This window comes from Dysidea avara, chromosome 5 (genome assembly GCF_963678975.1).
Source record: "Dysidea avara chromosome 5, odDysAvar1.4, whole genome shotgun sequence".
Classification (NCBI taxonomy): domain Eukaryota; kingdom Metazoa; phylum Porifera; class Demospongiae; order Dictyoceratida; family Dysideidae; genus Dysidea; species Dysidea avara.
In genome coordinates this window covers 25,242,573-25,256,868 of record NC_089276.1, presented here as the reverse complement: position 1 = coordinate 25,256,868, position 14,296 = coordinate 25,242,573, and the positions used below count along the sequence as shown (strand labels likewise).

Here is a 14,296-nt window from a genome sequence, read left to right as displayed (position 1 = left end):
TATCCGCATTCATAAGCACCTGCGCGGTACTTAGGGCAGTGATATCGATATGGATCCTCTTAAATTGCAAGAAATAGAACAAGAAGTGTTAAAGAACAAACGACACTATCTAGTGAAAACTGTTAAGCCTGAAGATATCATTGATGACCTCATTTCACAAAAGCTAGTAGGAAATTATGCTAAACAGCAGTTTGGACTCCTTGTAACCGATACCAACGCTAAGGTCCGAATCATAGTGGATGAACTCGAAAGGAGTCCCCCTGGATTTCTTAAGGAATTTTGTGAAGTACTAAAAAGGTCAAGAACACAGGACCATGTAGTTCAGGAGTTGCAGAAAGGTACAGTGTACCTCACAAGCAAGAGTTATTAACTCTCGCCACAAGGAATAGTCAAAAAAATTATAACCATCTGCAACCAGGATCAAGTCGAATCAAGCAGCCAAGGGTTAAATTTGCACTGAATCAAGCAATCAAGAAGTCCTAGAAAGTGACCATTAAGCTAGATCACAAGAATTCACCAAAATATGTTAAATTGTCGAGCATTCAAAAACCCTTTAGGCAAAATCAAGGTGCACTTTCATCGATCAAAAATCTTGATCCTGGTCACAGATGGTTCTATGTAACTATTGGTAGTGGTACATACAGTATGGTAGTGACTTGTGACTGGGAACTTGATAAAAAAAAAAAATAAAAAAAAACATTCTTGTTTTGATCACTTGAATGTACTCTTGAAGTTCAAAAAGCTGTTAATTTAAATAGTACTTGATCATTGAAAGTAGGTCCTTGATGTGCCAACCAAATAAACAACTACTTCTTGTATGGACTTGTAACAAGCCAAGATGTGCATAATTGGTGACAAGTGGCCTGCCACGCTACTCTAGATCACAGATAGCTGGCAATCCTTGGAAAATCACGAAACTTTCCCCCTTGGAAAATAACTTGTACTTGTTTTATGATAAAAAAGCAAGAGTTCATAATATTTGCATACTATAAACTCTTGGTAAAACTGTTACTACTTTGTTTCTCCTACAGAATTTCACTCTGTCAAACAAAGTCATGGGTATCCCTCAGAAGGTATGTGTGTTTAGTTTGTGTTTGTGTATTTTCTACACATTCTTTATGGAGATGATTTAATCAAATGTACTGTAATTACCAAATGGTTTGTTTTGTTAACACCTAGCTGGCTTGGGGAGACTAAGGAAATGTCACATTTGTTGTCCAGGTGTTCTTCTACTTAGAAAATTTTACGAGATATTCTCTGAGGTTACTAAATAGTTAGTAACCTGTGGTATAGCCTGTGGTTGTTTACTACATTCATCAAATGAAAATCGGCAAAGCCAAGAAAAACAAAATGTCCTTACTGTTAGTGTGGCGCTGCCACAACAAACTCAAAAGGATAAATCTTGATGCTAGCACTCACAGTTTGCTTATTAATAGCTTACTTTCTGGACAAGACAAGCGTCTTTCTAGCCTGGCATAGTAACTACTTGATACTGGCACTATCTATAGTTATGAATGTCATGCCTGTGCAGTGGCCACTGACACGATCAACTCACTTAAGGATAAATCCCAATGCTATCACACAGTTTTGCCACTTTCTCTCACTGTTTCTTAGCCTAGGAAATTTTTACAATCACTTAGAATGGGTCGACATCAGTTTCTACACTATTTAGAGACCCGAGGACGATGTTTAATTACCAAGGCCGCATACAGCTATTATCTTTTGTGGCACTTAAAATATTTCAATAAATAATATCCATGCATTGAATCTGAATAGCTGCTAAAACCCCTGCAATACGTACTGTAATTATGATATTTTAAAGCTATTGTCTTGAGAGTTGCAAAACCATTAAAAATTGTTGCTTGCAATTACTTTCTTTTCTGAAGGCATATATAGCAAAGAACATCTTGTAGTTTTGTTCTCTAGTAGTACAACAGTCATTTTCACTTTTTTAGAACCTTCTAGAATTTCTATATACAGTGTATTTTGTAAGAAAAAAGTGATCAACTGGCATTAGTAGATTGGTGGTGGTTGATGGGGGGAAGTGGGTGGCATTACAGTATGTAAGTGTGATATACTGTAAACATCCTTTTTTTACTTATTTTGTATTCGAGTGACTGTTCTATTGTTGTTGGTTGTACCCATACTCTGATGTCTTTCTAAATGACACTCCTATGATAGCAATATGCTTGTACAACTGTATGTGATCCATCCACAGGTTAATCAATAATAATAGTGCAAAACTATTTCATGATAGCTGAATAGTCTCTGTACACAAAATGTAGGATAAGGGATGTGACAGGGCTCAATACATATTTTAGTTTGCTGTTTGCAGTGGTGTGATTCGCTTTTGGAAAATACTGCATTGTGGAGTATCTATGCTTACAAAGTGTGGCAGTCATGACTTTCACATTAACTGTAACGGTGCCACAGAGCCATAAAGAAGTTTTCTGTTTTCTCTTCATATTAATTAATGTCACACTGATGGCTTTCTTGGTTAAATAACACACATCTCCATGTACACTGTAATCATACTTGACTTTACGTTATGTATGATAATTTCTTTGTACCATTTTGTATTGCATTAATATTTCAATTACATCTAAAGTAGAAGACAGCAATGGAGAGGCAGCTAAACCAAGGATACAAAGTACATATATGCTGTACAAAATTTGCTGCATTCTTACAATCTGTTATTTCAGATGTGCCTAAATCTGAAGAGAGTGTTGGAGAGTTGGCTCGGGAAAGTATGTTGTGTAAAGTTTACTATTGACATTTAGTGCCGTTTTAATGATTAAACTATAGTATGTTCACGTTGAGCTGAATCCTGAAAAACAGCTAAAAATTAAAAGTGGATTTTTTCTCAACAGAGTTAACATTTCAGCCAACTAGATGATTATTGGTAACAGCAAAGGTGTCAACAACAGACATGTACGGTTTGGCTCCATTACAAGTTCAGGAAAGGGCTGTAATGGACACTGTGCTTATATGGCTTCCCCATAGGAAATGTATTGTGAAAATTTTGATTGGCTGTAAATATTATGTCAAACATTTGAACAAAAGGATTTCAAAATATTTTTAGCAGATCAAGCAGTACTACAAATGAGCCAAATTTCAAGATCATGTGTAATTGCATCCATGAGTTATTAAATGTTTTTGAGGATTCAGCTCAACATGAACGTACTATACTTAGTGAATACATGTAGAATTAAATACAGTAGATCCTCAGTTATCCAAACACCTTTGTTCCTAGACTTACTCAAAACTGTTCAGATAAGTGGATTTGTTTATAACTGAAGCCCATACAGAACTCTGTTTAATAGAATAACAGAGTACTCTAATAGAGCACTCACTTTTAGCAGTCAGTGACTAAGGTTAAGATCTATTGCTTATCCTTACCCACAGAACTATCAATTCAAATAGAAAGTTTTGCTTCAGTGTATGGCGATCTAAGTCGAGGTGCTGTTCACAAATGGAAACAACTTGGACTGCAACTTGGCTTGGAGTCATATGAATTGGATGCAATATCAGCAGATTACAAGGATGATCCAGAAGAGAATATGTCGAAAGTGTTTGAGTTGTGGAAACAGCAGTCACTGAAACAAACTTGGAATGATTTGATAGAGGCAATAAAACGTACAAGGCTCAACAAACAACTCTACGAGGACTTGAAAAATAACCATGAAAGAGGTACGTGCACTACTTTGAAAAGTTACTGTATACTTGTTTAATCTGAAAATTCTGAGTTGCTACAGTACTATGTACTGGACAACTTTTTGCAAAATTTGCTTTACATGCACCTTCCGGATTAAATGCATGTTGTCTGAAAATGGACAGAAGTAATCACTTGTGTGTCACTAATTTATGATAGCAGTGTTCTGCTATATTGTATGGTTTTCAATTGTAATCACTGGTTTTAAAAGTGTTTGATATACAGCAAAAGTATTAAGCATTTTGCCAGCATAATAGGACAATTTTTTCATATTTTCAAGTAAAATACACAATGCACAAAATGACAGCGAAACATGAACACACTACACAATATTGCTGCATTTATAATGAAGTACTATTGTGCAAAACCCTCAGGGAAATTGAATAAGCATATGGATGTACTGTATGTACTATCTCCAGATCCCTAGTGCCAGGTGACAACATGTGGATCGGCTTTGCTGCTTTGTCCCATTTTCTATAGCATGGCCACGACAGTATCACCTAGATTAGCACACAAACCAGGTATAAAAATGCGATTTGTACCTAATGAACAACTTACAATAGCTTTGGTTCACAAACCAAGCAGCAGTGAATAGCAGTGTAGTAACTTAAACTTTGTGTGACAACACTTTGAACAACACGTGGACCTTAGTCCCTTTAGGCACTAGCCTTTTATAGCACACTCTATTTTTACCATGTAGGGTTACTGACCATGTGATCCATGAAGGCTTGTTAGTTTAAACAGCTAAGAAATTTCTAGTCTAAATCATAGGGACCCGCAAGAAGCCTGGCCTGAAATGTGTAGATTGCTGAAAAAATCTGGACTAGTTGACGATCTTATGGAATCTTGAATTTTTATAAGATTTCAAAATCTTGTCCCTAGTTTTGTTGAGTTTGTCAATCCCTCGTCTGAGTATCGCTAGATGTATTACACTACCATGGTTGAAAAGAATTTATTGCTATCACTTCTGTACATTGAGAGTTCATCAAGAAGTGAGGAAGGCCAAGACAAACAGCAAATATCACCATAACTTTGGATTAATAAAGTGTTTGTGGAGCAATCCACATGTTTCATTTGTTAAACTCATCACTAATGGCACCTTCTTTTAACCTATGAATGAAATACGCAGCAGTTAAAGTGGTAACAACACAACCACACTAGATAACCCTCGGTGCCCCAAGGGTTATCAATAATGTGTTATTAATTATTCACACTTCGCAGAAATAAGATCAAGATACTCTAGAGCAGTCACTTATTTTAATACAGCAGACAGGAAATACTGGTATACTCTAGTAGAAGCAGTCAGTTCTCAAACATTTTAAAAGTATAATTGTAATAAGTAATAGGTTTGATTTTTGAGCATTGCTTTAAAGCAGCAAAGTAGCAAACATAATTGACTCAAACCTGTCAACAGAATACTGGGGAGTGACTCTTATGTAAAGGTACTTATGGTTGCATAGAGTGTTTCTGTATGATGGATTTTAATAGTAGCATTTTGGTGTGGGTGCCCTTAATTTTTGGGGAACATATGATATTTACAGGTATCTTATTAGGAATAGCTGGGTTGCATTTTTTCTGCTGTAAGAGGCAGTTCTGTATAATTCACTCAATTTTGATTTACTGTGTTGTGTGGTCACTTTGGGTTTTCTTGGCCAAATAACACACTATTTTTGTGACTGGCTCGAGTGTTCTGTCAGTCAGTTGAATGCTGTAATGATTGTTCTATTAGAGTAATTGGATGTTCTAATATTGGTAGTTGAAAGTTGACTAAATTCTTGTTGTGTCTGAAATGTTTCTAATATCCAGACTAGTTGTAGTTCGTACATGTGATGATCATTGATTAATGTGAAGTTTCTCTTTGCTGTAGGGCTTAATCAAAAAGTCCCAATGAAGGATTTATCTAATGAAGTGTTAGTGCCAATGGCTGAGCACTGGTATGAGTTAGGGCTGGAATTAGAGATTGATGAAACACAGTTGGACATAATCCCACCAGCTAACAGCAGTAAATTTTTCCGTAAGATGCTACAATCTTGGTGGCAACAAAACATTGCTGCTGACCGGACTTGGAATAAAGTTGTATCAGCTCTTGATGCTGCTAAGTTAAGTGCATTGGCTAAAACAGTGTATGACAATAGATTAGGACCAAACAAGTGATTTGTAAAGTAGCATACTGCTTTGTAATCTTTTATTTTTTCTAAAATTGTGTATTCATACCTATGCAGCAGAAATGAATAGTTGTTGTTTAGTTAAAAACATCAATGTGTTATTCTATAAGTTACATCCCAGGACAAACACATTGCCTTGGTTGTAATTTCAAGTGAAGAATAATCATTGCAAGGTGGTGGTAAAAATAACGCTTGAGTGTATTGTTGGCATGTCAGTATCAGTGTGTAGTTTGAACACCTTCATCTGGCTGTAACAATTAATGAAGAACATGTGCAACACGAAGTGATAAAATTACAATGTAGTGTACATTAATATTACCAAAGACTATCTTTCTTTTCCTTCTTGTGCTTTTTTTTTTTTTTTTTTTTTGTATTTTGTACACACCCAACTTTTGTGGATCCAGTAGGTAAACTGCAAAAACACACCGTGTATTCTTGGCAAAAGAAATTGCATGACCAATGTAAAATGCAAAGTCCTCATTTTCACTTTATTCTCCTACTTTAAAATATGCAGTTTATTATTATGGTACAGTACATTGAGCAAACACACACACACACACACACACATTTTTGTATTCCACACAGTGTTATTGAAGGCAGTCACCTAAACCTACGGCCTTCAAGAACTCTGCTAATTCACTAAAAGTGCCATCAGATTTTTTCCACCACTCTGTGATCATGTGAAGAGCTAGTAGACGTGTTGTGTGATAATCACACTGCATGTCAAAAAATTCTTGTTCTGAATAACCCAGCAAAACTGCTAAAACAATCACTTTGCTTTCATCTTTAATACGTGATGACATCTGTACTATTTTTGACAATGTCAATTCTTTCGTTGTAGGAGTATTGATAGCTTTCTGTTAAAAATTATGTAAGACAATGTGTCATAAAAGTATACACAGTACCTTGCGAAAAGACTGTCGAAAGGGTAGTTGTCCACAAGGAAGGTGAATTGTTGGTGGCATGGACATTGAAATTCCATTAGCAGGAAAACCAGAATGAAAACTTAGTGGGAGTTGACTACTGTACTCATACTTTGTGGGTATTCTACATACAACAATGGATCGGTTTACTGATCAAATACTAAAATATAGTACTTACAGTCGGGCAGCTTTGTGATGTCCTGTTTCTTGCAGGGCTTGTTGCAAATCACTGATATCACCTTTACCCATGTCATACCATTCTTTCAACACTGCCATTGACCTTTCATAATAGTGGTGGTTGTCAGCTTTGATTGCATCATATGAGTTGATTCCCAAATGACAGGCCAGGTGTTCTAGTTTGGGAACATCAAGTTTTGTTGCAACTTTGGACAGCAGTTTCATGGTAACAACCTCATCCTTCATATCATGTGCCTATATGGTACAAATATAATACATGGTTACTACTGTGTATTTATATATAGGCTACGCACGTCTCATACTATCATTGCAAATGCATTCCAGACCCAACCAACAACGAGAATTTACAGTGGTCCCTCTATTAACCCTTGAGTGTGTTTAGATAAGAAATTTGATGAAGCCCACTCATTTATATACAAGCCCTGTTTAATTAGTCTAATAGAACACACATAGTCAAAATACTCTAATAGAACAGTCACTTCAACAATTCAGATAATTAATGGAGGGATCACTGCATTGCTATTTCACTTTGGTAATTATTCTCAAGTTTGGATTAGTAAATTGTCACTTGAACAAGGCAACCAAAGGCTTTTGTTTATTCCTCTTGAGTTTCACATACTTGCAATTGGAAAATAAATAGTTCTGGTGTGTATATATATATAATATACATACACTTACATATATTAGACTAAAATATTCTGCTTATTATATGCCATCACCTAAAGAGTACCTGTACAATGTTAGTTATTTAGAACTATAGTCTTGACTGGAGTAGTGCAAGGCTACATAAGAGTTTACCTTTATTTCTAATATCATATAAAATTATGAATTTATTTTTTCAATGTTCTTCACCGCCACGCTACAATGTGAATTGATAGTTTACTTTTGGAATTCAGTTTACCTATTTGTTCTTTGTAATGAAATTGGTTTAATATTCTAAGTAGTTAGCACATTAAACATAAAGTTTTTCTAACTTCATAATGGCATATTGGCCCACTGCTAAATTCTAAATTAAAATTTGTTGTTCCCTTGTTCCACTCACAGTGTTTGGGTTTATACACTTACAGTATTTGGGTTAATAGGTTGGAGCCAGAGCTTTTGGATTGCTGAGGGTTTTTCTCTGATCTTGGAATAAGAGCATCGTAAGCACGACTTCACAGTGTTGTCAAAATGAATGTAATGTGATGGTTTATTTCTGCATTGAACCTTTTGACACTGAAATGCTGTAGTAGCTTTAACAGCGGGCATCCATTGTTGAGTGATAGCTGAACAGCAACTTAGCAAATTATGCTTCGCTTTGAGACAAGCTTGTGAAAATTCACACGATGTGTCCTTGTAGTCAAAGTACCTAGCAAGAGTAATCTTGATTGATTCAAGGTTTTCAACAATCGTAAGTTCATCAGCTTCTCCAATTGAAAAGGTGATTCGGTTTCGATAGACACCACTGTCAAAGATGATCTCAACACCATCAACACTAGAAAATGTTGCAGCAAGACGAATGAAGAATCCTGGAGGAACATACTCAGTGTTAAATACTAAGAATAGAGGTGCTGCAGTCTGTACAGCTTCTTCAAGATTTGAACCCTCTTCTTCAGATGCCCAGGAACTTAACAAAGATGGAACAAAATACGCGCAATCAGAAAACTGTTGTTTTACTGCAGGTTTAATGGGTGCAGCAAGCAGAAAATACTCTAACAGATTCAGTAGACCCTGGGGATCTATTCCACAATCACTCCAGATGCTTTCATACAATGCTTTTTCCAAGACTCCCTTTTCATGTAATTGGGTCCAAAGTGACGCCAGCTCTTCGTGGTCAGAGGAGTGAAGTGAAAATAATAATGAAAGGGAATTTACCAACCACTGAGGATCTGCAATAACCACTTCATCTAGAATAGGCACAGATGCATAGTGCAGCAACAAGCCAACTTGATGATAAAACACCAAAACCTGGGAGAGGGTGTCCTCATCGATTTTGCACTCAGCAGCTATCTCTTTGGCAACGGACATGCTGACAAATGGGATACCATCTTCTGTGATTGTAGCTTGAAACACTCTTCGAAAGAGCACCCAGCTTATGGGGGTGCTAATGGTAAGAGACTGCTTTGCATACTCCTCAACTTGACATCGTATCATCTCAAATGAAGAATCTTCATTACTGCCTTCACCACCAGTAGTGTTGTCTACAATGAAATGTGCAAGCACAAGATCAGCAAACCTTTTTCCTTTAAAGTGAGACTTGATTTTTGATATGATCTTTTCTTTTGCTAGCTCATAGGAGCCTTCTCCAGTCTTGAGAGCATCCCCATGGGTGCCAATGACAAGCATACGAGGATAAAGCGAAGCTGAAGGTAGGAGGAGTGTGGAATGAGCATGAATAGCGGCCATCCATTTCTGCATGTGATGGAATGTATTTCCCTCTGCATAACAACCAGGATAGGTACCAGGTTCCTGGTATACCGTTTCAAGATCTTTACTGGCATCATAGATGAGCAGATACGCAACCTTTTGTGCAAGGAAAGCTGGTAAAATCTCTCTAAACACAAACTGGCCACCACAGTCCCAAATGTTGATCAAGACTTCATTATCAAAGCCAGGAGGACACTCATTTTCACCTTGCTCTTTAAGCTTGTTAAACACATTCTGTTTTATCTTCTGTCTAAATTTTGATCCCTGTTGCAAAAACTGATTCTGACTCCAGTTGCTGTCAGGTATTTTTATACTGCTGGGTTTGAGTTTGCGATGGAGTGTGTCTAGTGTTCTAGTGTGGTTATTCGATACATCTGCATACTTAACAAGTGGAGCTGACAGTCTTCGGATTCGCAGCTGTGGATCTAACAGGCATGGGGTGCTGGAACATGTATTCAAACTGTGTTGTTTTGTTTGCGTAACAAACAAGGAAGTTTCAGAAGCTTCTGTCGTGTCGCTATGTATGCTGTTGGACTGATGTAATGAAACACTTAAGAGTTTATCTTTTGATGGCGATATCAAATTACCCTCCTCTGTGTTATGAGACGATCCCCTTCTGTTTCCATCTGCTTTGTATGGCATATTCAGTGATGGGTTATGCATGGTAAGATAATTTTGCTTGGGAGGAAGTGGTGGAGGAGCAGTAAATGGAGACAAAGAAGCACTTCTGTTTGTTGGTCCAATTATTGGCAGTGATGATTCAGGATCACTTTGACGATGAAAATTGTGAGCAAAATTTGACGTAATGCTAGAGGAATCTCTCAATATACCAGCATCGTTTTCACCACAGTTCATGAGACGATTCAGAAGGAGAGCCAAATCTTCATCTTCTTGCTCATGATTGATGTAACTCCACCCGTGGTTACCAGTCACAGCCAACTGTCTCCGGATTGGTTTCTGACATGGCTCCACTAACTTTGTTCTTGACAGATTGTTTGGTGCTTTTTCACCCATCAATGAGAATCGTGTAGTTGTTTTTCCAGCTTCTGGTAGACCGATTAACATCAGTCGAACATAGGTGACATCCACGGCACCATATTTCAGAGCTTCTTCATACGCATCTTCTAGTTTCTGATATTCAAGCTCATCTATAGGAGCAAATTCTCCAGAGAATCGTCTTCCAATGATATTTTGATAGCGAAAACTATCACTTGTTTTTCTGGAGAGCTGCAGAAAGAAAGTGTGCATGAATACAACATAGTTTGAACAATGACATTACCTTAGTTGCATCCTTGATACGCTTCAAATTACCAGCATTTAGTCGACCACTAGATGATAGAGGATTGTTTTTGTGTCCAATATCGCAGTAGTCATGGTCATCTATAGATCCAGATGGAGTGTGTGAAGTCTGATCAGTTGATGTGCTAGAGCTTGTGTGTGGAGTGTTCGATCTCCTTTTGCTTTGTGAAAGCGACCCCACCAGAAGCAAGTCTTCACAACTGAAAGATCGACCGCTCTGTGACAACTTGTCACTGAAACCAGAATCAATATCATCTCTCACCAACGTTGGTAGAGTTCCACTTTCTCCAAGGTCAATCTCAGAATAACCATGAGTCACTTTTTCAATTGATGCAGTAGATCTACTGTTTCTCCTTTTCTGTAAAAATCTCAGCATCTATTATAATACATGTACAGAGATTAGTATATGGACGTGGAAGCAAATTGGTCTAGCATTAAATATACATAGTACAATGGTTACAAAAGTGAAGTAACAATGAGACCAGTCCATCTCAAGCTTCACAGGAAGTATATACACCCCTACAATTGTTTAGTGCTGGTGGGGTGTTACTGTCAGATGTTGTAATGTACAGATTATTGTGTACCTCAAAAGGTATTCCATAAAATGTAAGCATATAATCCATAAAATAGTAATTGAGCAAGTGCATTAGCTATGTGAAATTTCCTTAAAAAGTCAAGCTATAGTTACAACTTGAATTTCTTGAAGTACATGTACAGAGCCCTTCTCAGAATATAATGGAATGTTATTAAAGCTTTATCCACAGGAAGAAAGTCATAACAATACAGTATGCCTACTTCAGATGCACTATACATACAAAGTACAGTTTCAATGCAATATGATGTGCATTACAGCTGCTATGAGTATGTACGTGCATGGCTCTCTGAATCAGTTCTGATGTTTATTTGTGTGTTCACTTGAGCATGAGGCCATTTGGGAAGAAAGAACCTATATAGCTATAAGTATATAGTGAATGTCTGGATGTGCATTATACGGCTTAACTGTCATGTTTTTTTTGTTTTGTTTTTTAACAAAGATTTGACAAGTAGTCAGTAAGACAACATGTGTGCATGTGTAATTGATTATTTTATTTTATCAATTACGGTCATTTAATAACTTAAGTGCCTATAGTTATGAGACTATTAGAGAAGTGGATATGACCTATAGTGTTTGTGTGGGATTGTGAATCCCACTTGCATTCCAAGTTATCATGGTCATCATATTCATTTGGTTGTAACATGAGAAATTACTCTGACTTAACAGCTATATGACTCACTTGAGAAATCACTATTGCTTCCAATCACCCCTATAACTTTTACCCTAAGACTCAACTCCCTCTATTATTTACCCTTGCTATTTCACGTGTACTTACTTCGCGGGTAATGCGTAATAATTTTGCAAAGTGATTTATCAGTGTATATATGGATATTGTGTAACCCCTGTCTGTTGACATAAATTTGATTGATTGATTGATGTTATTGCTAGTGGATGATCATATAAAGCCACTCAATAACCACTTGTCTTAAGTGTTATTGACTTCAAAGAGTCAACTACAGTATGCTGGGATGTTGACAAGTAGTCATTGAAACATGATCCAGCTGTATAGCCATGCAAGTGTTTACACTGATAGTACTTCTCTAGTGCATAAACCAGCTATCTGCAGATCGAGTATAGAAGATATACATCACATACTGCAATGATTGAAGGCTAAAATTATACATAGATTATAATTGACACCTTTAGAAATTGTATAATGCATCGTGTAGTTACTAAAGGCTGGAGTGAATGGCTATCTGATTACTATAAACCCTATACATTATACATATAATATGATTACACAAATTTTCTTTATAGCTATAATAAGGCCACATGCAACTGAGAGGTCACACAAACATAGATGATCCATTAATTCTGTGGAACTTTTACAACACCAGTATAGCACTTTGCACTACCAGGAGCCAATGAGCATTGAAACTACAACTTGCGGTATTTAGATACTAGCTACTGGCACCATTCGACAACTGCATATGGCTAGCACATGCACATGAGTTTAGTCACTTGGAAGTACTGACAAGAGCACATAATATAGAAACTACCTGATACTGATTTCAAATTGCATGCCCATGCAGTTGTTGTTAAGTGGTACTTGCACATTGGTGCTTGCACAAACCGGCACTTCCATGGCATTTCATATGCTTGGTAGCGACTGCCAATTTTTTATTCTAGCAGAGAATGCCAACTATACTGCTGCAGTAGTATGGTATTAAAGCAGATCCTAGGACTTTTAGAGCTTGTCAGTATATAATTAATGGTTGCTGGTGAGGTAACTTAACACGCCAGCCGGACAATACCTGGCAACCGCCGACCGGCACATCACAAACACAGCCTAGCACAGCTTTATATAGACTACACATACAGTGACATTATTACTATACCTTTCAACTACGTGAAGGTGACATTACCAGTTTGGTACTCCACGGCCCAAATCTCGGCCCAAATACGAAGCTAGTTGTTGGACATATGACTACGTGTGCGAGATTCCGGATTCGTGGTGTAACTGGTGCTTAGACTTGGTTAAAATTCACGTGAGGTCTGTAAGCACAGGATTCAAGTCAGACCGTCAACGGACACACTTCGCTACAGGGTATCACATCGAGCGTATCACCGGCAACCGCATAGATCTGGATGCACGCATAGATCTGGATACAATCATAGATATTATAATAGGGTACGTAGTATTATCGCAGTATGATGCAATGCGAGATTAGTCTGGCGCGGCCGCCCCTTATTTTGTAGAAAAGGGGCGGCCGCCTCTTCCTTCAAGTGAAGGGGCGGCCGCGCTAGGCTAGGGAGAAACATATATAGTACAGTATCTATGGCAGAAATAAAGGCTCTTAAAGCACTTGTACGTTGTAGATGTTGTAATCGTATGCAATCATATCACCTGCAGAGCACCGCGAGATCTTCCACCCCTGTGGACTGGAGCTTGGACTGGAGGATCTATGAAGCTACTAAAGCAGTCGAGCGAGCCTACTAATGGTCAATAGATAGATTGCTGTTTGCTTGAGATGTACAAGTCCTATAGACTAGCTACAGCTGAGAGTAGAAAGATCCGAACTTGTTCTAAAGTGCTATATACACTTTCAAGATTGACTCAAGAAGAAGTGTCACCAGCAGTGATGCAAAAATTCCCAATGCAGAGATAATAAATATTCAATGCTGTGATTTGTACTTGGAACCATCATCCGGAAATTATTGCATACACTGAGACAAAAATCTCAGAAAATTAGCTATTAAACCCAAGTAAAGCAATTTGATTGATTGAGGACTCCAGCAATCGGCTATGGCCATTTGGGCAAATGTTTTTAAAAGTACATGGCTACAAAGCAACACTCACACTAAGAACAGTATCAGAAGTGCCTCGAGTCAATTCAGTCATTGTGCAAATTACAGTGAACTCCCAACAGCTATCACTAAATGTGACCAGATTTGACAAAACCAGGCTTCCACATTTATGACTTTAACGGACGATAATTTAATGTAGGAGTAAGCTATCACTTTCAACCCCTGTTATACAATCCAATGGCATAATTGT

The 14,296-nt window shown here is 37.5% G+C and overlaps 2 protein-coding genes across 4 annotated transcripts; one reads left to right on the top strand and one right to left on the bottom strand.

Moving 5' to 3' along the window:
* The first annotated feature begins 20 nt into the window (after positions 1-20).
* On the top strand, positions 21-6,049 carry LOC136256050 (uncharacterized). Of its 3 annotated transcripts, none has more exons than XM_066048970.1 (6): positions 21-338; positions 1,032-1,073; positions 2,612-2,650; positions 2,703-2,747; positions 3,406-3,690; positions 5,580-6,049. In XM_066048970.1, the coding sequence occupies exons 1-6, from the start codon at positions 50-52 to the stop codon at positions 5,864-5,866; spliced, it is 987 nt and encodes a 328-aa protein (XP_065905042.1). In that variant the 5' UTR covers positions 21-49; the 3' UTR covers positions 5,867-6,049. The 3 variants fall into 3 exon arrangements, with proteins under 3 accessions (XP_065905042.1, XP_065905041.1, XP_065905040.1); XM_066048969.1 differs by having other exon boundaries at positions 2,609-2,650; XM_066048968.1 differs by having other exon boundaries at positions 2,597-2,650.
* Positions 6,050-6,354: 305 nt separating this feature from the next.
* On the bottom strand, positions 6,355-13,429 carry LOC136256049 (uncharacterized). The gene is made up of 6 exons (XM_066048967.1): positions 13,137-13,429; positions 10,684-11,079; positions 8,064-10,631; positions 6,979-7,232; positions 6,783-6,924; positions 6,355-6,734 (listed from the first exon to the last, which is right to left on the bottom strand). Exons 2-6 carry the CDS (start codon positions 11,077-11,079, stop codon positions 6,465-6,467), a joined length of 3,630 nt encoding a protein of 1,209 aa, XP_065905039.1. The 5' UTR covers positions 13,137-13,429; the 3' UTR covers positions 6,355-6,464.
* Between the last annotated feature and the right edge of the window lie 867 nt (positions 13,430-14,296).